The following is a 27,915-nucleotide window of genomic DNA, read 5'->3' on the forward strand; positions in this document are numbered from 1 at the left end:
GTTCTAGCAAAACCTTCCTGTTTTATTCTATGCCTCAGCTAATAAAGGAAAGTATCCCATATTCGTTACCTTCAGGGATCTGTAGAAATGCACTCCAAGGTCCCTCTGTTCATCTACATTTTTCAGTATCCTACCATTTATTGAGTATTCCCTTGCCTTGTTTGCTTTCCTCAAATACATTAACTGTAAAAGATACTCAAAAATTAATACCAAGATGAATTACGCTACCAAATCTCCAGAATAGCATGATGGACCTTATTCAACAAATGTTGCTATGTGACAGGTTAAAACTACATTGAGAATTTTGCTGATATTTTCTTCTAAGAATAACTAAGATTTTTTTAAAAAGCCAGTAAAATTGACCGGAAGAAGTAAACCCGTACAAATATAACAGCTAATAATAAATGGTCTGCTTTTGAAGTATCAGATCAAAATCATAGTGATATTATGATTAGGCTACATGAAAATAAATTACATAGCACCCTAATAGTTTTGCAAATAGATTTTATTTCATTACCATTCTTATAAAATTTAGTCAGTCTGAGTTTACAATGCAATGATATTTGGCAGCCTCTAATATACAGATGGAGCTAGCAATGTAGAAAAATAAGAGAGTAAATCTATGGAGAGAGAACTAGTCACAACACCCGTAGCTAGCTTCTAACCCTCTTGACCTTCAGTCCATGCGTCCTTTCCATTACAGTTTAGTGAAGGAGGGATAGAATACTGATTAAAGTGCTTGGCTTCGGGCAAGGTTAGAACCAATGTATTCAGGCATTGTGTATAATGCAAAGCTTTTAGGCTACAATTACAAGTCTTGATTTGTCATCAAGCCATTAGTCATGACTCGAGTTTCAGATTGTTGAATTGTAATAAAACAGAAACTTAAATCTGAGCATCTCTGCAGTGCAAATTAGGCCAATAGCAGAAACCATCCCAAATTCAGCAGAGCAGCGATCTCCGTTCATCCAATTATGTGCTATATACCTTCGTTGGCACTGAAGAAGCAACAGTTAGATTCGCACAATCTGAACTGTCTGTATTTACATACAGGTAGAAGTTAGGATTTGTAAGGTTAAGAAATGACAAAGCATTAGAATTACATTTTTAGAGTATGCAGCAATTAATGATAAGTCAATTTTAATAATCAGTGTTGTGAATTATTGCAGTTTGGATATTTTGTTGCAGTTACAGTCCATAGCAGGTCTGTACATGCTGAGATCGGCTATTTGCATATAATTTGAGGTATTTAATTCCAACATAAACTATCACTGCAGAACAATGTTTCAAGCCTTTTACAAATAGTCACAACACATCTGGGAGTTTTATATTCCTGTTGCACGTCATTCTTATCCTTGTGTGTGCTGAATTTTCTTCTGAATATCACAATGTTATTTATATAATGTTAGCACCATAGACCCACTCTTATTCAATCAAATGATGGTCCAGGCCTACCTGCCACCATGGGGACAAGTTTAACCAGTTCTTAAGACTATCGTACCTCTAAGGCAGTGCAAACCTGCCCTTGCACGACAAGACATTTGACTCCTATCAGACAATAAATTGTTGGAGGAATAAGTAACAGTTGTGGAGAAGTCCACTGATTGAATCTCTCCTTCATAGAAGATTGAGGTCAAATAGTGGAGGGGAACAAAAGAACGGCTAAGATATAAGCAGGAAGTAGGAGACTGAAAATATCTAGCATATTTTAGCAGCAGAACATAGCACTTCATTTTAACAAATACTCGAAATTTTGGGGCTCGAGCAGAAAGTATAGCCTTTTCTCCGGAGTATTACAATGTCAATTAAAAGAGACTAGATAAAGATTGCTCCCATGTTGTAAGCGATGGAATGCTTACATTCCCATGTTGTAAGTGATGGAATGTGAACTCTGTGTCATGATGACACTGCTGAAGAATGTCATTTGTTCATTTGCCTTATATCATAAACAGTTCACAAAATATAGAAGCCTGCTGTTTAGGCATTAACCAACTTAAATTACATAAAATATTGAAATTATTGTCATGTTTCTTTGTTAATAAAGTGTCAATTAAAATCTTCACATCCACAAGTCTTCATTCATTGTTCCTCTTGATACCTCATTTACAAGCTGGGATCTGCCTGTGCACTGGGGCACTATCGAAGCAATGTGTTCAGAAAGCATTCAGCTAAAGCTTGCTTTCATTCATTCATTCATTCATTTTCTTTGCAGCTACAGCAGGGCCATTCCATAAAGTGCAAAATCAATCTTCTGAAGCGTGCAGAGAGAATAAGTCACTGAGAAGCTCAAAGATAAAACAACTGTTAGCTTAAGATGAGAAGATAGGTTTACCTGAATGCAATAAAGGTGGAATGAAATGAAATAGCGGTGTGGCAGGAACAAAGGAGGTGACCATGTGCCAGTTTCCAATACCTTATTTAAGCAGGATGTGTGGTACACAAGGTCCACCATTGTCACATTACAATGGCTGTAAACCATTGTACTCCCTTTAAGAGATCCACTGGTTGATGAATGTCTATTTAAGTCCTGCAGAACTTGTGCCAACCATGCATTTTTAGAAGTAGAATTCTAATCAAGTTCAGTATAACTATTTTACAGCCTCTACATTGTTATAATCAGAATCGAACTGGGACAAACGAAGAGAAACACATTTCCTATATGTGTTGCATGACAGAACAGTAGGTGTATTGAAGCAGATTGAACACCCATTTTTTCCCAGACTCTATATATGTTTATGTAGGCTTGACCATTTTCACTTGTGCATGGATGCAGAAGAACCTGTCTCCAGCTTTTATTTTCTTTCAGCAAAAGGCTTCCAACATCTAACTGAGAATCATTAAAACTGTTGAAAGTCTTTCATCCCATCCCCAGCAGCAGAAAGGCATCAGGATATCGGCAGGCATGTGATGCTGTTGAGGGTGCGATTCATCTGTACCATCCTCATTAATTCTCCTGCTACGGACATCCTTACTTCAGATTGTCCAATGTTCCTCATGCACCACTTCAGTTTAAGACCAACAGTCACTGTGGCTGGCCGCAAATTTTTCAGACAGCTGCAGTTTGTTGACGTCTGCGAGTGATATTCTTCAAGCTCAATTGCTAAGGCCGCTGTTTCCAATCCTACTTTCTTCAAAAGGCTGATGGGGACGATTCTTGTCACCTAAGATCGCTGAAGTATTTTTTGGCAGTCAAAATGCTATTTGGGGCTGCTCAAAGAGTCCTGTCTCATTTATGTTGAGCACATCTTTAAGGGGCATAACTGTTAAATCGGTAATGGTGAATGAACTGTGTTGCCAATGTGATGTCTACAAATACCTTCTCGCCAACAGTCCCTTTGCAATAATGCATTTTCCCCAATGAGAACTGGCTGTGGTGAGATCTCACTTTCCCTTCTGACCGCCCAGGTTTGAAAGACATTTTGTATGACAAGGAAGCTAAAGAGGACACACATCTGCACCTGACATGTTGAGACCAACACTTCTGTGCCTCTTCCATGTTGGCATCTTTCCTATGTCGACTTCGCCAATCAGAGTTTGGAGTGAGAGCCCATTCTCACATATGGTTTCATGGTTCTTTAGGAACTTTCAACGAGCACATTGTGAAACATCAACTTGGTCATTTTTCTCTGTCTTATCAATTGCTGTACGAAGGGTCACCTTTTAATACAGTTGTCCCTAGCAGACGTTCTGGTTATTAACACACAATTGGTTGGAATTCATCCAAAGGGATGGCCATAATTCACCAAGACAAAATGGTTCAAATGCTTGTTATACTGAACGATCTGGAGTTGTCCAATAGAAGGTTGGTCTCTGATCAGGGTATTAATGGCCATCAGTCATTCTATACTTGATCAGCATGAGTCATTCAAAAGCAACAAAGATTTTTAAACTGGCCAAGGATGGGGGTGGGGGGAGGGTCTTTCTGTATTTACAGTTGGAGGCATAAATAAATTGCTCTACTTTACGAGTTATCTAAAACAAGTGCCAATGATTTTCTAATGGACTAGAAAGATGTTGAAACGAACAACAATGGCTTGGGTTCTTACTTCTAATTCTTTCAGCCAAGACTGCCTTGGGAGTAGATACATTCCAGATGAAGGTGGTGCATATGTTCGGGAAAAAAAACTTAATCATCTTTAGTTCCTTTTACTTTCTGATCATATGTGCCAGCATGTTTGTATCCCACTACGTAACCAGTATTGTGAACCAGGTACTCTCTGCCTGCTCTTCCTCTGCCTTTCCCGCTCTGATCAAACCTTTCCTTGTGGGAACCGGTGAACTTTGAGGTGTCTGTAAGTCGTTCCAATGTGGGAGACAGCACAGTTTTCTGTAGAGAAAGCAATATTACACTTTTTTTAAAACAAATTTTTGTGCAAAGTTTTTAACGAAGCAAATTTAGGATATTACAGGATCGCACCAGATTGTCGCCCTTGCCTCCAGGTCAAAAGGTTGTGGGTTTAAGTCCCACTGCAAGGAACTGAGCACAAAATCTAGGCTGCTACTTCAATGCAGTACTGAGAAAGCGCTGCACTGTCAGTGCTGCCGTCCTTCAGATGAGACGTTCAACTGAGGCTCCTTCTCCCATCTCAAATGGATGTAAAAGATCCCATGGCACTATTTCGAAGAGGGATAGCAAGGGTTCTCCCTGGTGTCCTGGCCAATATTTATCCCTCAAATAACATCACAAATAGATTATCTGCTTATTTATCTCATTGCATTTGTGGGAACTTGCTGTGTACCAAGTGGCTGCTGTTTCTCGTACATTTCATAAGTAGTTAATTTGTTTTAAAGTGTATTAGGCCATCCTGAGGGCGTGAAAAGTGCTATTTAAATGCAAGTCTTTCTTTCAGTTTGATGTTTGCATTTTCACTGACAGAATGTATCCAGCTGAGTCCAGCTCTACATTTGCTTGAACAGTTATCCACACAATATTGGAACACCTTGTTGAACAGTGCCCCCAAACAGATTTATGAAGAGTAATTTGTTTGCAGATAATAAATGAGCATTTTTGGCAATTTCAGTCTAGACTCTGAAGGACATTAGCACCTACAGCAAGTACATCTGTATTGACAATCAAACTAAGGATGCACCAATGCACAATGACAGTGTAGGGAGCTTGAGCTAGAATATTAATACCAAGCGCAGTACTTTAACCCAAGTATTAATCAAATAGACAAATAATCAAAAAGCTTACATTTACATTGCACCTATCATGTCCTCAGATGTTCCAAAACACTTCATAGCCATTTTTGAAGTGCAGTCACTGTTAGTATGCGGGCAAACATAGCTGATTTATGCACAGCAAGATCCCACACGCAGTAATGAGACAAATGTCCACTGCTTTTCTGCAAACAGCTTCATTGGAACTTTCACTTCATTCTGAGCAGGTAGACGGGGCCCCAGTTTAGCATCTTTTCTGGAAGACGCTACTCCAACACTGTAGCATTTCTTTAGTACTTCACTGAAGTGTCACCCTGGATTATGGAATCAAGTAGTGGTATTGTATTGGTTATGTTACTAGACTAGTAATTCAGAGGCTTATCTTAATAATCGAGAGAACAACAGTTCAAATTTCACCATGACAGCTTGAGAAATTGCATTGTTATTAAAAAAAATCTGGAATCTGTAAAAGTGACCATGAAGAGTGTCGTAAAAACACAACTGGTTCACTAGAATCCTTTAGGGGAGGTAAACCTGCCATCCCTGCCCAATCTGAGAGATATGAGACCCCACTCCCATGCCCAACGTGGTTGACTCCTATCTGCTCTCTGAAGGTGATCAAACAAGTCACTCAGTTGAATCAAACTGCTCGAGGAGATCCACCACCACTTCCTCAGGGAAACTAGGGATGGGCAATAAATGGCAGAATAATGGAAATAAAAATCAAAGAAGAAGTGACTTTTTTTGCGAAAACTATATCCTGTTGGGATGAAATCGCTTGTCCTCACTTTCTGCTGAATGTAGAAATCATAATGTTCTTAATACATTCGAACAAACACATTCAAACAAAATAAATGCTGTGAAATCCTGTCAACACATAGTCATCCGCTATTTAAATAACTTCTGTGGGAAGACAACTGCTGATAAATTTTCCCTGTATAGAGAGAGCACAGGCAATTCTTGTCCAACAGCTGGGTACTCCCTCTTAAAAAGGGACACTGCCTGTTGTGTAGCAGAAGGCTATGTAATGTGATTATGAGAAAACGAACACACTTTTGACCTACCGTTATCCCCGAAATGACAGGGGACTCTCCTTCAATTAATTTGTGAATCTCCTGGATTGCTTCCTCCTTGATCTTCCCTTTAAACCTCTTCCTTGCAAGCTCTTCAAGAGCATCCTTAAATTGGTCAAAAGTGATAGTCCTAAAAGATTTTGCCCTGGAACACAAATCCTCAGACATTAGAAAGTCACTTGTCATGCAGGCCCCCACCTGCCATGCATGAGGCATATTAATTTCGCCACATGGACATTAAATTTCAAACTGTTGTTGAAGTGAAGAAAGGACTTGCTTTTAAAAATTGCCAGATCTCTGCTGGAAAGACATTTGCATATTAACAGACAGTGCTTGGAAAGGACATAGGACCATTCCCTGACACATTCAACCCACAATGGACTTTTGATCACTAGAAGTTGAAGATGGGGAAGCTTGCATTCCAGGTTGACTGCTAAGATGGCCAAATACACAAACGGACATGGTCAAACCAGCTAGTCACATGACTAACCTTCTGGGCAAACTGAGTTTTTTGAATTTGAACAAATAGTTTGGGCAGAAAGTCTGTTTGCTCCTATCTCTCACAAGCCTCAGAATCCACTGAAGACACAAGGGCCAGAATTTTACTCTAGGCAGATGAGAGCTGGCCACTGACTAAAAAGTCAGTGGTGAACCCGCTTCCACCTCGCCTGGGGATCCGAGCCACATTTTGCAGGTCCCTGGGCTTCAACTGGTATGAGGCGGAACTTCCATCTACCAATCAGTGGGCCGGCAGCTCTTAGTCCCAGCTGTGTCACCTTAAGCAGTGGCCAATGCTGGGACTGCAGCCCAGCATGAAGACAGGATGCCCGGGAGCCGGGAAGGAAAGTTTTGGTTGCCTTGCTGGGGGTAATCAGTCGGGCCCCAGCGAGGCAAGAGTGCTTGACTGGGGGGAAGGGGGGCACGTGTTGGGTCTTGGGGGTAGTTGGGGTAGCGGGGGCGGCCCTCCATCAGGCACTTGGTGCCCGACCACAAGGGTCACCCCGGGATGCTCGGAAGCTGCCTACTTTTGTTAAGTAGGGAGAAGCCGCCTAAGTGGTCACTTAAGGGCCTTGATTGGCCTGGGGCGAGCGGGCTGTTTTTCGCCACCGCCACCCTATGTAAAGTGGCGGCGGTGATGGGAGCAGGTCAGGAAGGCCTCCCGCTCCATTTTACACCACCCGTCACCCTGGCCACCACCCTGCTTGTCGGGGTGGTGTAAAATTCCGGCCATGAACACTAAGAGAGAAAAGTCTCCTACAGCAAACAAGGTTGAAGAAGAATACTGGGCCCCAACAAAAAGCAAGATCTACCTACAATCAAGGATTCTACAGTGGGCTCGAAAAACCGTAACAAAAGCTCTTCAGATATTGCCTCAACCTTTTCTACTTTATTTTTCTTCTGCTCTTTTCTGTCTCTATTTGCATGTGTGTATCGTGTATGCAGGCTAGCATGGGTGCATCGTATATCTGTAGGCGTCAACCGAATTAGACTTTAAGTTCAAGTTTAAGAAATTTCAACTTTTCTTCTTTAAACTTAAGAAAGCCTGTTTGTGCTGGTTTCTTTGCCTAATAATTGGAAAGCGGTGAACAAGGATTCACCAAGGGGGAGCTAAAAACATGGTGTGTTTAAAATTAAACCCTGTTATGGTAAGACCAGGTGAAGGCCAAGAGGGACCCTAAACACCTTTCTCACTGGATCGCAACACCCTCTAGGGAATGTTTCTTTTTAAACCAGTTCGCTTGGCTTTTCAACATGCACTGGCTACATACAATCTCTCTCAAAATTTACCTCATGGTCCTTAAAGGTCCTCAATATATAGAAATAAAAACTGGCATTTATATAGCACGCCCCTCAGGGCGTTCCCAAAGCACTTTTCAGCCAATTAAATACTTCTGAATTGTAGTCGCTGTTGATATTATGTAGAGAAATATGGCAGTTAGTTTGCACACAGCAAGTTCGCACAAACAGCCATGAGATAAAGAAAAGATAAGCTGAATTAGTGATTTTGGTTGAGGGATAAATGCAACTCCTCTTTGCTGACGATGCTGCATTAACATCTCACACTGAAGAGTGTCTGCAGAGACTCAGACAGGTTTGTGGCTGCCTGCAATGAATTTGGCCTAACCATCAGCCTCAAGAAAATGAACATCATGGGACAGGACGTCAGAAATGCCCCATCTATCACTATCAGCGATCACACTCGGGAAGTGGTTAAGAGTTCACCTACCTAGGCTCAACTATCACCAGTAACCTGTCTCTCGATGCAGAATTAAACAAGCGCATGGGAAAGGCTTCCTCTCCTATGTCCAGACTGGCCAAGAGAGTGTGGGAAAATGGCGCACTGACACAGAACACAAAAGTCCGAGTGTATCAAGCCTGTGTCCTCAGTACCTTGCTCTACGGCAGCGAAGCCTGGACAACGTACGTCAGCCAAGAGCGACGTCTCAATTCATTTCATCTTCGCTGCCTCTGGAGAATCCTTGGCATCAGGTGGCAGGACCGTATCTCCAACACAGAAGTCCTCGAGGCGGCCAACATCCCCAGCATATACACCCTACTAAGCCAGCGGCGCCGGAGATAGCTTGGCCATGTGAGCCGCATGGAAGATGGCAGGATCCCCAAGGACACATTGTACAGCGAGCTCGTCACTGGTACCAGACCCACCGGCCGTCCTTGGCTCCGCTTTAAAGATGTCTGCAAACACGACATGAAGTCCTGTGACACTGATCACAAGTCGTGGGAGTCAGTTGCCAACGATCGCCAGAGCTGGCGGGCAACCATAAAGGCGGGGCTAAAGTGTGGCGAGTCGAAGAGACTTAGAAGTTGGCAGGAAAAAAGACAGAAGCGCAAGGAGAGAGCCAACTGTGTAACAGCCCCGACAACCAATTCTATCTGCAGCACCTGTGGAAGAGTCTGTCACTCTAGAATTGGCCTTTATAGCCACTCCAGGCGCTGCTCCACAAACCACTGACCACCTCCAGGCACTTACCCATTGTCTCTCGAGACAAGGAGGCCAAAGAGAGAGAAAGAGAGAGAGAAATGCACAGTCTGGAGTAAAGGCCAGCTCAGGTCTGTAAATGAAAACCGACCCGAGCCCGACAGAACCTCATCCAACCTGGCCCGAGTCCTTCCATTTTTTTCCCGCGCCCGACCCAACCCGACCATCAGTTAACCTACTTTCCGTTTTTCACTTTGTTGCTTATCTGCACAAGCTTAAAAAAACTGTAACGAAACCACCTTTCAAGTCCAAAAAGTACATTAACATTGGAACCACTTACTGGAGGTGGTGATAGAGCGTGTCCCGACCAGGCCCGACCCGAGCCTGAATGCTGGTCCCGGAAGTGCAACCCGACCCAAAAACGACATGTCGTCAGGTTCGGGTCGGGTAGCCGGCCTTTAGTCTGGAGTGAGTTACAAATAGTAATAGGTGGAGGAGTTCTGCGGACAAGAGGAGTCAACGGACAATCTAGCCACAAATATGCAGCGCATCCTGTTATACACATTTTGGGTTGATGAGCCCATTTTAATTCCATTATTGGCAGAATCTCCTCCCTCCCTTAACCTCAGTAGAAAGTAACAAGTGTCAGCCTTCCACAATTTAATCACATGCTTTGAACTTGAACACTTTTCCCAAATGGTTTGACCTTTAGTGATCTCAGGTTTTATTTCAGCGTATATTCCAGGAATTTCATAATGTATTGGAACTGCCATATTCTCCTGCAAGATAAATCTTCAATATCCTTTCTGGCCTAATCAAGTAGCGCATAATGAAATACCTTGTATTTCTATAGTACTTTTCACAACGTCAGGTCATCCCAAAGTACCTTATATCCAATTAAGTACTTTAAATATAGGCACTATTGTAATGTAGGAAACGCGGCAGCCAACTTGCACAGAACAAAGTCCCACAAACAGCAATGAGATAAATGACCAGATAATCTGCTTTAGTGATATTGGTTGAGGGGGTAAATTTGGCTTGGACATCGGGCAGAACTCCACTGCTTTTTACGTCCAACTGAGAGGACAAACGTAGCCTTGATTTTACCTCTCATCCCAAAGATACTGTGACAGTAGAGCACTCCCTTAGTGCAGCACTGAAGTACCAGCTGAGATTGTATGTTCAGGAGTCTGAAGTGGGGTCACAGAGCCATGGCTGATCAACAATTTATGTTGTCCACCACAAAACCTCAGTTGGCAAAAAAAGGCAAAAAAAACAGCAAATCAATCATAGTAAAATATGAGATACTATCTCTATTTCGATATAAGGTAAAAAGTAACGCAATCTCGAGTGTGCTGCGAGGCAGTGGCATATCTTGAGGTTGAGATGAATTTGATGAGCCACTTGAGTTTCATGGAATCTTACAATACAGAAGGAGGCCATTCTGCCTATTGTGCCTGCTCTTTGAATCAGCTATCAAGTTTGTCCCATTTCTCTGCTCTTACCCTGGATATTTTTTTTCCTTTTCAAGTATATATCCAATTCGCTTTTGAAAGTTGGTGTTGAATCTACTTCCTCCACCCTTTCAGGCACTGCATTCCAGATCATAACTACTCTTTGCATATAATAAGCTCTCATCTCTTCTCTGGTCCTTTAGCCAATAATCAGTAGAGAGAAGATGGGACAGGAAACATGGGAAGAAAGTAAATTTATAGACCAAAAAAAATTATATTTCATTTAATCCTCATTTTTATCAGAAGACGGTTTTGATCCTATCTGTTTGAGCTGGATTGAAACCCAAGTTCCAGAGGAGAGTAGGTAGAATTCTAGCTCACTGTGTGTCACTTCAAAATGTAAATTATTCACGAAGTTGTCTTCATGGATAAATATTTGAGGCTAATGTACTGCAAAGCCTCATGCTGGAATACTCTTTTTAAATAAAAAGTCAGATTATATATACAGAAGTTAAAGGTTCCAAGATTTAGAGGGGGGAAAAAAAGCAGTTTCTTAGAACAATACATCCTGGAACCATCCCAGGAGCAGGCTATTTTATATCTGGTAATGTGTAATGAGACAGGATTTATAAATGACCTCATAGTAAAGCAGCCTCTAGGCAAGAGTGATCATAACATGATAGAATTTCACATTCAGTTTGAGGGTGAGAGGTTTGGGTCTGAAACTAGTATCTTACACATAAATAAAGGCAATTACAAGGGTATGAATACAGAGTTGGCTAAAGTGGATTGGGAAAATAGGTTAAAAGGTAAGACAAGAGAGAAGCAGTGGCAGACATTTAAGGAGATATTTCATAACTCTCAACAAAGATGTATTACATTGAGAAAGAAAGACTCTGTGAGAAAAATGCATCATCTGTGGCTAACAAAGGAAGTTAAGGTTGGTATCAAATTGAAAGAAAAGGCAAACAAAGCTGCAAAAATTATGAAAATTTTAGAAACCAACAAAGGATGATGAAAAAAAGAGGAAGAAATTAGAGTATGAGAGTTAACTAGCAAGAAATATAAGAAAAGACAGTAAAAGCTTCTACAAATATATAAAAAGGGAAAGAGTAGCTAAAGTAAGTGTTGGTCCCTTAGAGGATGACACTGCGGAATTAATGGGTAACAAGGAAATGACAGAGACGTTGAACAAGTATTTTGTATCTGACTTGACAGCTGAAGACGTAAAAAGCATCCCAACAATAGCAGAAAATCAAGAGGCAAAAGGGAGGAACTAAAACAATCACGATCATTAGAGAAAAAATACTAGCAAAACTATTGGGACTGAAAGCTGATAAGTCCCCTGGACTCGATGGCCTGGATCCTAGGGTCTTAAAAGAAGTGGTTGGAGAGATTTTTAAAAAAATATTCTTTCATGTCCTAGATTCTGGAAGGATCCCAGTGGATTGGTAAACTGCAAATGTAACGCCTCTATTCAAGAAAGCGGGGGGGGAGGGGGGGTGTTGCAACAGAAAGTAAGAAACCTGACATCAGGAAAATGCTAGAATTAAGGAAGTGTTAGCAGGGCATTTAGAAAATCATCATGCAATCAAGCAAAGTCAACATGGTTTTATGAAAGGGAAATCGTGTTTGCCAAATTTGTTAGAGTTCTTTGAGGATGTAGCAGAGTGGATAAAGGGGAACCAGTTGATGTAGTGTATTTGGATTTCCAAAAGGTACTTGCATTGGATGCAGTTCAGAAAAGGTTCACTAGGCAGATTCCTGGGATGAAGGGGTTGTTTTATGAGGAACTATGGGGCACAGCTTCAAAATAAGGGTTCATTTAAGATGGCAATGAGAAGGAATTTCTTCTCTCAGAGGGTCATTAATCTCTTCCCTAGAAAGCAGTGGAGGCTGTGTCATTGAATATATTTAAGGCTGAGTTAGACAGATTTTTGATCTGCAAGGGAGTCAAGGGTTATGGGGGGCAGGCAGGAAAATGGATTTAAGGCCACAGTCAGATCAGCCATGATCTTATTTAATGGCGGAGCAGGCTCGAGGGGCTGAATGACCTACTCTTGCACCTATTTCTTATGTTCTTATGGACCCTATCAAAGCTTCCATTGTAATTTCTGAAGACAGGTTACATAATCTCAGTTTGTATTCCCTCGAGATTGGAAGATTGCACCGTGATCTAATTGATGTCTTTAAAATGAAAGGATTTAATAGGTAGATATAGAGAAACTGTTTCTTCTGGTAGGGGAAAATCCAGCACAAGGGAACATAATCCTAAAATTAGAGCAAGGCCATTTTGGAGTAAAATCACAAACGGTAGTGGAAATCAGGAACTCTCTCCCCCAAAATGCTGTGGATATGGAACAATTAAAGCTTTTAAGACAGAGATCGATAGATTTTTGTTAGATAGGGGTATCAAGGAATATCAAGCAATGATGGCTAAATGAACCGGAGGTACAGATCAGTCATGATATAACTGAATGGTGGAACAAGTTTAAGGGATTGAATGACCCGTTACTGTTCCTAATGTTCTGAACTAGGGCAGGGGAGGGAAAAGGAGTAAACAGGATAGAATATCACATGTGGTGGGGTGGGGGGGGGTGGGGAGGGGTGTGGAGGGGTCATGTGTAGAATAATCAATTGCACAGGCAGCTTTTGGGGACGTGATCATCTAGTTGGTCTGCTGAAAGTGAATAAAACCAAAGAGCACTTAATTTTCCTATAATTTTTAAATAACTAGCAGTCTAAAAAGCAGAATTTGTTTAACGCATGCCTGTATTTGGAAGTGTGTTTTGCCTTTCTAAAATATAATGCCTATATCTTGTACCAGCAGCACGATCCAAATAAAGCTCAGTAACCGGAGCAGCAATGGACCAGGATATGCCGACAATATCTGTTTTATTATATGCCTACATTAACAACTACAGCCATAAACAAAGGTTGCTTCCATTTTGTAGAGGTCAACGGCTTGATCTTTGCGCTCTCAGTGGACAGTTGTTGCCAAATGTCAACAACCAGAGATTAGTGTTGCCTCCTGATGTCAACTATTGCAAACTATCTTCAAAAACACAGCCACTCTGCCCAAACTAACATTTATCTTTCAACTAACATGGAAAAACAGATGTTCTGGTTACTTTCACATTGCTGTTGGTGAGCCCTTGCTGTGCACAGATTAGCTGCCACATTTCCCGACATTACAACAGTGCCTACATTTCAAAGAATACTTCATTGGCTGGAAAGTGCTTTGGGATACCCTGAGGTCATGAAAGGCGCTATATAAATGCAAGTCTTTATTTTCCTTATCCTTTCCTATAGAATAAAAATGGTCTGAATTTGAAGTGTAAATTTTAATGCAAAAATATATATTAAAGTAAGACAGCTACCTTTTAAAGAGGGCTGCATTCACAGGTCCAAATATTCTGCCCACTGGGAACTGTGATATTTATCAGACAGCAACTAAATTAAAATAAAACTTCTGTGTTCTCATTGATGCGAGGGCTTAGTGGTACAATATCCAATGCTTTCCATTTCAGGTGACCTGAATGTGCATCGAGCAGTCCAGCTCACATACAGCAGGATAGGATACAGAGGAAAGCTACCTCTACTCTACCCCAGCAGCACAGAGTTATAGAACAATATAGCACTAGCACAGCATTCAGCTTTACGAGTCTATGTTGCAGTTTTATTCTCATCAAATCATCTCATCCAGTCCTACTCCCCTGCGCACTCCCCATATATCCGTTAATATTCCTCTTTTTCAAGCAAGCAATTTGCTTTTTTAAAAAAGTATTTCAATAGTAGCTTGTGACAGAAATTTTTAAATCTAATCATTCTTTGTGTAAAGAAATTTTTTCCCAATCTTCGTTCCTTGAGTGTTCTAAATCTGTCCCTTAGTGGTTAACTGACCAGTAGCAACAATCTATCACTATTTACCCTATCATAGAGGTCCTCAAGATTATGAAGAGATATCAGGTCACAAATTAACCATCTTAGTGCGAGTGAAAGATGTCATAGCTTTTCAAGTTTTCTGCTCAGAACTGTAACCCCTCATCCTTGGTCACATCCAATTCATCCCACTGCCTTGCTCTTTCCCTATAGCCCTGCAATTTTTTTCCTTTTCAAGCATATATCCAATTCCCTTTCGAAAGTTACTACTGATTCTTCTGCCACCACCCTTTCAAGCAGTGCATTCCAGATCATCATAACTTGCTGCATAAAAAGATTTCTCCTCCCCTCGCCTCTGATTCATTTGCCAATTATCTTAAATCTTTATGACCCTCTTTGTGGGAACAGAATTTTCGAGAACAGAACTATTGGGGACATTTAAAGTGAACTAATCAATTAATTATAGCCTACTGACAAAATAACCTTGGAGCTGCAGAGACAGTTTATCAGAAATGACTTCATAGCTTCAGGGCTGCACAGACAGCTTATCAGTAAGAGTAGACTAACAAGCAAAAATTCACAGGACAACTGTAAGCTGCTTCATAATAGCTTATTGTATAGCAATCAGCCTAACGGTTCACAAGGAGATAAGGGGATGGGAAACTGAAGTAAGAAGTTAATAACAAATTGACAAGGCAGTACCCCAATCAGGCCCCGACACCAAGAAACTGCAGAAGTTTGTAGACCAATTGGGAACAAAGAGTAGGTGTTACTGATTTGTATGAATAACTATAATAAGGCTTGATTTGGCGCGAAGAGTTAGTTCAGTTCAGGGGGGGGTTAGTTCAGTGTTAGTTCAGTGTGTGTTGCTTTTAGCTTTAGGTTAGTTCAGTGCGTGTGTTGCTTTTAGTTTTAGTTCAGTTCATTGTTAAGTTTTCTGAAGATGTAACAATTAAGTACTGCAATAAAGTTTCTTAAAGCTACAGTCGGACTTCGTCTCTCTTTGAGCAACTAATGGGATCCAACACTCTTGCCAATGGAAACAGTTTCTATTTCCCGTCATAATTTTTAACATCTCTATTCAACCTTCTCCGCTCTAGCACAACATAAAAACATATACAATACGAATAATTAAAATCTCACCACTCTGCGTCAAGTAAAATTACATGCTATTGCCCCTGACGTTTAGGACTTTCAACTTTGATTTTGAAGTTTGCAGGTTGAAATGTGGAATGCACTACCTGCAGTGGCAGAAGCAGATGCAATGGTAACTTTCAAAAGAGATTTGGATAAATACTTGAGTCCTTTCAAACTCAGAATTCATTTCAATGCTTGTCCTTACAGCTTGATGCGATAGTGCTGTAGGCACATATCTTGCAGTCTAGCAGCTGTCATTCAAAGCCCTAGACAAAAAGACATGATATTCTAATTTGCTGGCTTTAGTTGCGATGAGATACATACAGCACCCCTTCATACCATGGTACACAGTCACACAATAGGGCTCAAAGAAGAACTATTCTCCCTTTTCTGCAACAGGTGTAGGTGGCAGGTTGTCATTAAAGGAAAATTATAAAAAGTAGGGACTAGTATTCCTTTCTAATATTTACAAGGCATCAGTTTTTACTGGAATTGCTAACAAAAGACATCTGACAAAAAAAACTCCACTGCATACCTTCTCAAAACGTCCAGATACGGTGTATAGTAAGATGGAGCATGTGTCGGGAGCATGGGGTATCCTCTTGAATGTAAACAAGTCATTACAGCAATCCTCAGAACATAGTAAATGTGACGCCAATTAAGTACATACATATATCTCCAGTTTGAGCACATCCGCGGGCAGGGCATTACTCACTATTGTTGAATTGCCTCTCCTTGACATTTTTAAAATTATCTTCAGCAACTCATAATGCGATTTTAAAAATAGCTATAAGGGTAACATTCTGGCCAAGGTTTCCAGTTAGATTCATACCCCTATAAAAATTTACTACCATAATATAATTTCCTTAATAATTCCCATAAAGTGTCTGGCTCTAAACCAAGGTGAATCACTGCTGTCTGTAACAATTATGTGCCGTTGGTAGAGGATCAAATTCACGCCTTTGTCGGGTGACCACAAATGTGTAAACTATTCATAAAAATCACTAAAGTAGTGACCCTTCATTGACAGCCTTTCTGTAGTAGGCCCTGTTCCAAAATAGGAAAACCCTGTGTAATATCCCAGCTAGAAATCTATGGTATTTTATTATGGAAAACTAAAGCAACATACCATATTACTGACTTTCTTAGTATTCTACACAGTAAACCAAGAATTCTATCTATCTGTCCAATTTTACCATAGATCCAGAAACTATTTGCCTTCAAACAAGGGACTGGTGCACAATTTTCTCCATCCCACTCCGATCTTTCTGGCCTCAGCCTCCTACACTGTTCCAATGAAGAAGAATGGAAGCTCAAGGAACAGCAGTTCATCTTTCCATTAGGTATTTTACAGCCTTCCGGCCTCAACAACATTGAGTTCAACAAATTTCGATTAGAACTACTGCTCCCATTTTCTCAGACAGTGGATTCTGCTGTGGACCTATCTTTTGTTTCTATACTTGTTACACCCCCTTTTGCCTTGCACCATCATTCCTTGTCTCATTTAATCACCCTTGCCTTCCATCGTATTACAGATCTTTTCCCTTTCTCCTTTCCTCCCCACTCCACCTGCACAGCCCCCTTTCCCTGGTACTACACTTGGTTAAAACTGTTAAGTCTCTGCCTCTTTCAGTTCTGATGAAAGGTCATAGACCTGAAACATTAACTCTGTCTCTCTCCATAGACACTGCCTGACCTGCTGAGTATTTCTAGCATGTTCTGTTTTGATTTCAGATTTCCAGCATTCCCAGTCTTTTGCTTTTGCCACAATATTCTCCTCCACTTCAGGCCTCAAACCCACTAATAGGTTAAAATGAGCACAGACAAGAAATAACCTAACAGTAAAATGAGTGAAATGAAAGACAAATCTAAATGGTACTCAGACACAAGCGACAAAAATGGCTACCAGAGAGGCAATGGCTTAATGGCCATTCCATTAAAAGAATATTGAAAAAGAACATAGGTAGTGGGGTGCAATTTCTAATATTTCCCTTGATCTTCCTGCAGCTGAAGCCAGTCTGTTTTTTTCCAGTTCAAAGCCAATCATGGTATGTATTATTCCTTTTATTCATGAGCAGGGTGTGTGTGTCGCTGGCAAGGCTGGAATTTATTGCCTATCCCTAGTTATCTTGAGAAGTTGGTAGTGGTGGGCTGCCTTCTTGAACTGCTGCACTCCGTGATTGTACTGTGTAACGGTTTGATACAACTGAGTGACTTGGCTAGGCCACTTCAGAGGGCATTTAAGCGTCAACCACATTGGTGTTGAACTGGTGTCACATGTAGGCCAGACTGGATAATGGTTGCAGGCTTCCTTCCCAAAAGACTTTAATGAACCATTGGTCCATAAACATTATGGGGTAAATTTGATGAGTTCTGTCTGACCGATCTAGGGATGGACGATAAAGGCTGATTTGTGATGGCCACATTCGAGAAAATGAATAAAAATATATAATTTGACTAAAAGTAAAACTGAGTTGTCCATGTGCCAAAAGGTTCATTCAAAAAAGACACAACAGGCACCCACTGTAAGACAGAGAAGAAAATAAAATCAAACCCACGATCCAAAATGCCTCAACTCCAGTTCATTTTGAACATTCCTCTTCGCTCCAGTGAGAACGCTACAATTCCAAATCCGAAGACTGAAAAGCGACGGATGAAAAGGCTAAGAACTAAAAGTCACGTCCAAACCCCACTGGGCCTTTGGTTTATGCAGTACAGCCTTCACGTGGTCAAGAAATATAAGGCTAGAATTTGGAGTCGGCAACGTTTGCAGCCGATCATCTAAGGCAACACTTCTCCAACTGCTATTTAATAGTGGCTTTGACCTATATGAAATAAACAGGTTACGACCCGTGCCAAGGTCGCAAAGAAATATCGCATAAACAATGTGCATCTGCTGCTGCTGACCACAGTAATCTCCAGCCTATATAAACCAAAAGTCCATGGCGGTGGAACTTGGGCTCTGCTGTAACTTTAATCCTCTTTCAACCAACGCGACCAAGAATGGCAGTTTATTTCTATCCAAGGTTGTGGCAGTTTTTAAAATTTCTGGATGGAAGAGGATCAATATCAATACGATACAGCTGAGACCAGCAATTTTAGTTCAAGGTCCCGCCAGATCCTAAAGGACAGCATAAACCATCACAGAAATTATTTCCTGTCCCATAGGTTTCCTTTGGCAGGTCATACAAAAAACTTTGTAGCAGATCATTGTAATTTGAGTAGCTCCTGAGACAAGGTCCATCTCTGTGCTATGCTAAATTAATAATTAACATTAAAGTACTTTACTTAACAAAAGAAAAAGATTATTTCAGATGAGAACGGTTGGAGATAAAAATGATAATTCAAAGAAAAAGCGACCGCCCATTGGCTGAACAGCAGATGAAGGACATACTTGACTTTGGAAAACACAATGTCAACATCTGTGATCGTCACATTCTTCCCATCTATGATGTTGCAGTCTTTACATAATTTTGACCAATTTTTGCCGTGCATCTCTCTTCCCGTGGCTCTCGTGTCTCCATGAATGGCAAATTTCCTAAAGGCCTCTTCGAGTGCACTGAGCTCATTGAGTGTAGCAGCTCCTCCATCAGTGCCATTTGAGTCAGACATGTGCCATTTGGCTACTTTCTCCTTTTCCCGGTCAATCTGAGCCTTGGTGGAGAGTTGGCCCAACTTTCCTCTTGCAGGTTTGGCTTTGCAGTCAGTCATTTTGCTCCACTAGTAGAAAAAAATGATAGTTTTATGTGTTAAAGAGATTGCACATCAAAACATGAGAAGAGGCATTTGCTATGTTATGATGATAACACACTCCAATGTGCATTATTACTGTGAGACAATATTCTTTCACAAGGCACAAAAGATTCTAAACTATGTGCATCATTTTCAAATGAAACTTGAGCCTTTTCTGATGTTGCATTGCTGTAGTAAAATAGCTTCTAACTTTGTCAGTTTCTCATACACTGATAACTTTTTATATGCTATGTAAAGAGGCTCAGTACAAGAGTCTGCTTGCACTGCTTGCACATTGGCAGGTAGTGTCTGTGCTCTGGGTATGTCTATCCTGGCCAATACTTATCCCTCAATCAACATCACTAAATCAGAGAATCTTGTCAATTATCTCAATGCTGATTGTGGGACAACTTGGCAACCATGTTCCTACAATATGATAGTGAATACACTTCAAAATTCTCTACAAAAAAAATACTTAATTGGCTGTAAAGCACTTAGAGACAATGATCTCGAGGTTGTGAATGGCGCTATGTAAATGCAAGTCCTTTCCTTTAAACATGCTGTAATTCCTACTTCACTCCAAGCACAAGTAAACTAGAAAGAGGATGCACCAATTAAAGATTGCACATTGGTATGTGTTGGACAACTATACAAGCAATTTTCCTATCTGCATGTGACTCCAGTGATGAAACTACAGTTGACGGTACACTATATTAATGAAAGCAGCAAGTGAAAGTTTAAATATAACAATGAGGATCTATTCATTCAAGGATCAATACAACTTAAGTAATTATAGGAAGGAGTTCAGACACCAAACAGAAATTCTTTCATAATTCAACTAACCAAAAAACATAATTCAGATGTTCAGGTCTTCTGCTACTGTTTCAACATAATATGGAGCCTTGACCACTTCTACAGTGAAAGATGATATAGAGCAGTGTACCATGATACACTGAAACTTCCTGGCACCCCACTACAATCTCCCCTGAAGGCACTTGTGTCAGGTTACAGCTGCACTCTGGTACTGTGCCCAACTAGTTCCTCTTCACGTATGAGTGCAGTGAATATTAAGTTATTCATCTGTGGGGATGAGGACACCACAGTAAGCTTGAGCCTTTCCTCATCCATACACACATGCTTACTGAGAGGAAATCACCAGATAGCCATCAGGCACAGAAACTCTGATCAATTGCCCCCTCTCTCGCCCAGCTATGCGAAAGGTCCAGCTGTCATTTCACCTGGTAACAGCCAACTCAATACAGATCAGGGATTAAACCTGTGATCCTTGTAGACTACATTCTTCAGCTCCATATTTGTCAGTGCTGAGCCATTGATAAGCATCCCTATGAATTGTAACATTGTGCAGACCACGAAAGAAGGGAGGTGTTTATTGCTCACAGTTTAGATAGCATTTAGCATGGTGACCAGCCACATAAACCACGTGATAAAGTTACATGTGGATTACACATTATTCTTCTACCACATTACAACTCTTTTAAAAAGTCGATCACTGTACAATATAAAAGAGACTGCTTACAATGGGTTACAACACACTTGTCAGATCACCCTGGATCTCTATAAAGCTTTGTGCTTTTACAGTATGTGAAGTTATAGCAAGACTGTCATTAGTATGTTTTTTTCAGGTTGTTTTTCTTCAGGTTTGCACTTGCTGCTGTTCAATATTCAGTGTATTCACACCTATTCTGTACTAATGCTTTGTCTTTCAACACACCATTAACATATTGTTTGCCTTTGCTCCGTGACCTTATGGTCAGCTATGTGGCCTGGTCCAATCTGCACCTTCTCCTTTGTTATCTCTTGCCCCACCCCCACCTCACTTGTTTATAATCTGTGACTTTTCTAATATTTGTCAGTTCCGAAGAAGGGTCACTGACCCGAAACGTTAACTCTGCTTCTCTTTCCACAGATGCTGCCAGACCTGCTGAGTGATTCCAGCATTTCTTGTTTTTGTTTCAGATTTCCAGCATCCGCAGTATTTTGCTTTTATATTAGTATGCAGTGTTTGACTCTGCTGTCCGTACTACTGCTTTATTAGTTTAATACTTTGAGTATCAGAGGCACAAGCTCATTCCACAGCTCAAACCAGTCAACATGGGTCAGCTGTGGCTCAGTTGGTAGCACTCTTGCCTCTGAGTTAGCAAGTTGTGGGTTCAAGTTCCACTCCAGAACCTGAGTGCAGAAATCTAGGCTGACACTCCCGTGCAGCACTTAAGGAGTGTTGCACTGTCAGAAGTGCCGTCTTTCACATGAGATGTTAAACTGAAGCCCTATCTGCCTGCTTGGGTGGATGTAAAGGTTCCCATGGCATTATTTCAAAGAGTAGTAGAGGAGTTATCCCCTTTGTCCTGTCCAATATTTATCCCTCAACCAACATCACTAAAACATGATTATCTGGTCATCATCATTTTCCTGCTTGTGGGAGCCGTGAATCTGACATTTCAACAGTGACTACACTTGAAAATGACTTAATTGGCTGTAAAGTGCTTTGGGACATCCTATGGTTGTGAAAGGCACTATATAAATGCAAGTCTTTCTTTCTTTTACATGCAGCCAACCCTGAATTAACTCCTGGAACTGTTAGTGTTTCAGGGTAAACAACTGGAGAGGATAGTCATAAGGAAATTTGGGAATTGCAGTCCTGCTCACAGTGGAGCAATAAAGTCTATTGTCAGAAACATTTCTACTGATTGAGATGCTACAGCAGCTACAATACCATTGATAACTACTGCTTTACAAGGTCAATAGAATCCTCCCAATAGCTCTCAAAATCCATCAGTCACTACTGAGTTTTCAATAGAAAGAAAGACTTGCATTTATATAGCATCTTTCAAGACCTCACGGTGTCCCAAAGCACTTTACAGCCAATGAGGTGGAAGTGTAGTCACTGTTGTAATGTAGGGAAATGCAACCGCTAGTTTGAGCATTGCAAGATCCCACAAACAGCAATGAAATAAATGACCAGATAATCTATTTTTGTTGATGTTGGTTGAAGGATAAATGTTGGCCAGAACACCAGGCGAACTCCCCAGCTCTTCTTCGAAAAGTGCCATGGCATTATTTTACATCCACCTGAAAGTACATTCGATAGACTGCACCTCTGACAGCGCAGCACTCCCTCAGTACTGCATTGGAGTGTCAACCTTAATTATGGGCTCAAGACTCTGGAGTGGAGCTTGAACCCACAATCTTCTGGCTCAGAGATGAGAGTGCTACCAACTGTGCCACAGCTGACATTTGCAGTTCTTTTATCTTTAAACTGAAACAAACAGTCAGCACACCATGAAATCCCAAGAACAAATATATTAAAAGAAATCCTCATTTATTTTTTTGCAGAGCTCAAACCCGGCTTAAAATTGCACTCACTTGTAAGATCCAGGGAGGAGCCCAGAACCTGTATAGTTATTTTGTTCCTTCCTTTTGGGATAGGCAGACTGATCAACTAGAATGGTTCCTTCCCATAGAGGAAGAGACATTTTCTGCACTTGTCTGAAATGACACCCATGCTTAATTGCCAGGCTAACTCATTTTCAAAAAAAATAACAGCTAACTGCACACGGGGAGTAGGGTGGCCACCTCTAATTGGACATATTCCAAGAAGTGTCATCACATGACCTCCAGTCAACCGCTCCTCCATTGGTTACCCAATACATGCTTCCTTAAGGTGTATCCCTTTCCAACTCCAATTAGTAATGACCAGACTATTATCTGAAGCAGCCTTTTATCCCCATCTCCAATATATTGATATCCAACTAACAAAAGTTTTCAAAGAAAATGAGAAACAAAACATAAAATGTGTCTTTGATTTTTCTCCAGGTTTGCCTGCAGCAGTGTCCAGGAGATCAATGTTTAATACCTGGAGACTCCAGAACAATTCAGCAGGGTTGCCAACCTTAGAGGGGATAGGCTTTAAAAAGTTCGCTAAAAGAACAGGACTTACAATTAGATGTATTAACAAGTTCTGCATAGGCTCTGTATAGTGTCGTGTAAATATTTATACAGCAATATACTTTAGTACTCATCATGTACAATTCCCAAGGTTTATAGCAGAGGCTATTCAGCCCATCATGTTTGTGCTGTAAGGGAGTAATCCAAAATTAATTCACTGCCTCGCACTGTCCCCAGAGTCTGATCTCTTCCTCTGCTTCAAATATTTATCCTGATTTTCCCTTAGAAGCAATGGTGTCTGTTGCTGCCACTCCCACTGGCAAAGCATTCTATTTTCCAACAACCCTCTTGCAAAAAGAAGTTTCTCCTAATCTCCTCATTTTCTTACTGATGACCAATGTTCCCTCTAGGCTGCTCAGCCACTCAAAAGTCCCGGCGCAGGCCACACATAAATTGACCTCTTCAAGTTACCACGCATGGGTGCAAAAAAAATTTAAAGGGGCCGTGCACTTAAACAAATTGTCCGCGCACTCCAAAAAAAAGTAAGAGCGTACGATGACCCCTCATCATTGATTCCCCATTCAGATCTAGTCACCTCATCAAAACCCTTTGTAATTTTAAAAGCATTTATTAATTTTCCTTAGCTTTCTCACGCTAGTGGAAATATGCTCAGTATCTCAAGTTTCTCCTCATAGCTAAGGTTTTCCATCCATGGTATCATCTTGAGGAATCTACACTGTAGCCTATTACTTTAACTCCCTTTTGATAATGGGCTGCCCAAATGTAGCCCGAGTAATGTTTTGTAATATTTATCATTAGTACTTAGATTATATACAAAGTATGCATAAGATTTCTGTTTCTTTTTGTTGTTTATTTTTACCAATTTTTATTGCATCAACTTCAACACCTTTAAGTGAAACTTTCATGGAATCAAAGTTTTGCATAGTGACAGTTTTAGGCAGGAGAAGAGCATTGCTCCATCTAGCCCACCTATCCACTGTCTTCCCTTGGTGCATTTATAACACCCATGAATCTCATTTGTTGACAAACGCGTATCTAGTTCCTTCTAGAAATTCATTAAGGTTTCTTGTTCCACTCTGGGCCAGTAATTTGTTCCATATATTCACCACTGTTTTAGTTCTAAAAAAAAAAAATTCCTCCTGAATTTACTATGTTCTTTCATTGTCCTTAATTTGTAAATATGACCCTTGTTCTTAAATTCTGTACACAGCAAAAAAAAACTGTTTGAATCCAATTTGTTCAAATCTTTCATAATTTTAAACGTTTTCAACGTTTTCTGCCTTCAAGATCTTTCCTGATAAGTCATTCCCTTAAGCTCTTTCTCTGTACTCCCACCAATAACTGAATATCTTTTTCTCAAGATATGGGCATCACTATGAAAGCTGGCATTTATTACGAATATCAGGTTGTTCTGGTTATATATGCCTGAGTGTCTTGCTAGGCCACTTCAGAGGGCAGTTCGAGTCAATCACATTGGTATGGGATTGGAGTCACTTAGAGGCCAGACTGGGTAAGGATGACAGGTTTCCTTCCCTAAAGGATACTCTTAAACAGCCATGGTGGGATTTTAACTCACAAACCTGGATTACTGGTCTGGGCCATTGGATTACTATTCCAGCAACATAACCATACCATTAAGGCTCATTGGGGTAGATCTTGACTCTCTGTGATAGTGTAAAATGGATGATACCGAGTTGGCAGACCATTTGACATCTCTCCCAAATTTTATTTCCAATCAGGGGAGATGTAGAATGAGAGGCCAATTTTGTCACAAGAGGTTTTTTTTTGTTGAAAGTTAAGAATTCTGTGTGTTTTTGAAAGCTGGGTAAAAGGGATTTTCTGTGAACACTGACTGCTGACACTTGGTGTTTGGAGTGTGCAGACTGCAAGATCTGTTTCCAAGCAACCAGGAAGATTTATGGCTCTTGTGACTTGACTGTTGAAAAAGTTTAGTTTCATTTTGGGTTGTGTTCAGTTGCTGTTAGAGACCTGCCAGAAAGACAGCCCAGAAACTCTTTCTCTTGAAAGTAATTCCTGTATCAAGTGAAATTCTAACTTTCTCATGAAGTTAAAAGATCTTTGAAGGAGTGGCAAATCAAATGTATGAGAGCTAAAACCCTTGTTGCTGTGTCTGCCTGGAGAGAGGAAGCCTTGTATTTTGGATGTGGCAGATTACTGTTGCCTCCAGTCTCTGAAGAATCCCTGCCTCAAGACTGATTCCTGTTGCCTTTTGTGTTTTGGGAGATCTTGAAATCTCAAGAAAGCTTCTATTGTTAGACTGCTACTTCAAAATCCAAGTAGATCTGTTACTGCATTCCTGATGGAAGACCTTGTGTGACGCCTGCTGCAGATGAATTGCCTTGAAGGCCTACCCATCACAGACTGTTCATTAATCTTGCTTGGAGAGACGTCAAGTGGCAACTGACTATTCGACTCTGGGACATCTCACCGATTCGGAAATATCCTACCAGACTGTGACAACCAATTATTTTACTATTCCTAGGAAACAGTTGTAATTCAAAACATCCTTTTAAAATCGGTTAACCTTTTTTGTTGAATATATGTGCATGTGCATGAGGAAGAATAAGTTATAAAATCTTTTCATATATATAGATTTACTTCATTATTGTTTAAAAACTTGGTTTGTTAATAAATAGTTAATTTTGTTGTTGTTTAAGGAAACCTGGTTTGGTGTGCTTTATTCTGGGGGACAAATAGAGTGTTTAATTTGGCTATTTTCCAGTAGGTGGGAAACTTTACTAATATGTTGTGACCTATGGAGTAGTGGGACTGATATAATAGTGCATTGCTTCAGCCTTGGTCATAACAATTTGTTATCACCCATTGTACATTATTGCACAAAGTCACAATCTACACCCATTGGGGAGAATTTTACTCTGGCAGCAGAGGTCTCAACGTCCAGAAAAGGTGACGTTGAGATCCCTGTGTCGCGTCTTCTCCGGAAGGCCCACCGAATCTAGTGCCAATCAGGCACTTAAGTGGACAGCAATGGGCCTTCCACAGGATCAAGGACCCCATTGCCGGAAGTCCCACCCTTGCAGAGGCGTTGGCTGCTGCTGCTGGAGGAACACCTACTGGAGGACGAGGAGGTCGCTGGAGCCAGGTCAGTGCGTGAGGGATCTCGCGGAGTGGGGGGAGAGGTGGGGGTTCTCCCGATGCTGGGTCCCTCCTCCAGGCACTAAGTGCCTTTTAGTGTGGGACCCTCTCCCGAGAGCTGGAAAGCAGCCCGCACTGTTTTCCGTGCCGTGCTTCCCGTGCGACAACAGGGGCACCCGCTGCACGTCTGATTGCGGCGAGAAGAGGCCCTTAATTGGTGGTTAATTGCCCAGTCAAGTGTCTCAATTAGCTGCAGGGCAGGAAAGCCGTTCACAGGCCTTCCCATCCCAGACTGAATATTGGTGGAGGGGAGATGTTGGTGGGAACCCCTCCCCACCACCATCCTACCTGATTTTATGCTCTCCCCTCCTCTTAAACCCACCGTGTGGGAGAGCATAAAATTCCCCCCCATTATCTCTGCTCTGTAATGTGCCATTTTGTAGCCTGTTTGCAGTACAGAATCTCCTCAGCTTTTGCCCTAGATGCATGCTGCTGTTTACGTTATAGGGTGGATTTCACAGTACCAGAACAGAAGAAAAACAACAGATGTGCCACTGTATTTGGCCACCGGTCATTTCCCATCGGCTGGGGGAAATCTATGTAGAGGCCAGAATGTGGGAAAACAGTGGCCTGATGAGAGTTTGGTTGCACAGTTTGTTCAAAAATGTTCAAGATGGTTTCAATTTATTTTGTTACACTTCTTGCCAATTTTAGACAACTGAACCGGATGTATGTAGCAGCAGCAACAACTTGATTTTATATCCTAAGCCACATCAGGTGAAGAAAAGCTTGGTCAAAGAGATATGGAGTGCCTTAAAGAAGACAGAAGTGAGTGACGGAGAGGTTTAGGGAGGGAATTCCAGAGTTTAGGGTCTAGGCAGCTGAAAACACAGTCACCAATGATGGGCAATGGAAATCGGGATGCGCAAAAACCAGAATTGGAGGAGTGCAGAGATTTTAGAGGTTTCTGGAGAAGGTTACAGAGATAGAGAGGGGCAAGGCCATGGAAGGATTTGAAAAACAAGAATGAGAATGGGAGTCAACGTAGGTCAATGAGTTCAGGGATGATAGGGCAACGGGACTTGGTGCGAGTTAGGAAACGGGCAGCAGAATTTTAGACAAACTCGAGATTTATGGAGGGTGGAAGACGGGAGGCCAGCCATGTTAAGGAGTGATGCAAAGAACAATCTCCTGCAAGGTGTCTTGAAATCCCATCAACTTCAATGGACATGAAAATCGGAGGAGACATGTAACACATACACTGTGTGATTATGAGCATTGAAATCACATGCCTCAGAACAGAGGCTAGTACTCACCTTTTAATCAGAAATGCAATTAGTCACATCAGGATTCCCAAAACACTACACGTAGCTACTGTTAATATATTAGACAACACTGGGCTAGAGTCACATGAACATATTGCTAGAAGGCAGGCTGCATCTTACATTTAGCTTATATACAAGTTGTAAACAGAATACCACAGCATTATAGGAAT

The 27,915-nt window shown here is 41.1% G+C and overlaps 1 protein-coding gene across 3 annotated transcripts in view; it reads right to left on the bottom strand.

Annotated features, from left to right (window-relative positions):
• Positions 1-487: 487 nt before the first annotated feature.
• LOC137382951 (tubulin polymerization-promoting protein) overlaps positions 488-27,915 on the bottom strand; it is a 39,359-nt gene continuing 11,931 nt past the window's right edge. For all 3 annotated transcript variants that reach the window (XM_068055530.1, XM_068055539.1, XM_068055545.1), the window contains exons 2-4: positions 19,039-19,364; positions 6,225-6,378; positions 488-4,327 (exon numbers count right to left, since the gene is read on the bottom strand). In XM_068055530.1, the coding sequence (XP_067911631.1) occupies positions 4,127-4,327; positions 6,225-6,378; positions 19,039-19,355 (672 nt within the window). In that variant the 5' untranslated portion in view covers positions 19,356-19,364 and the 3' untranslated portion in view covers positions 488-4,126. The remainder of the gene's footprint in view (positions 4,328-6,224; positions 6,379-19,038; positions 19,365-27,915) is intronic.

Source organism: Heterodontus francisci, chromosome 2, assembly GCF_036365525.1.
Source record: "Heterodontus francisci isolate sHetFra1 chromosome 2, sHetFra1.hap1, whole genome shotgun sequence".
Lineage (NCBI taxonomy): Eukaryota > Metazoa > Chordata > Chondrichthyes > Heterodontiformes > Heterodontidae > Heterodontus > Heterodontus francisci.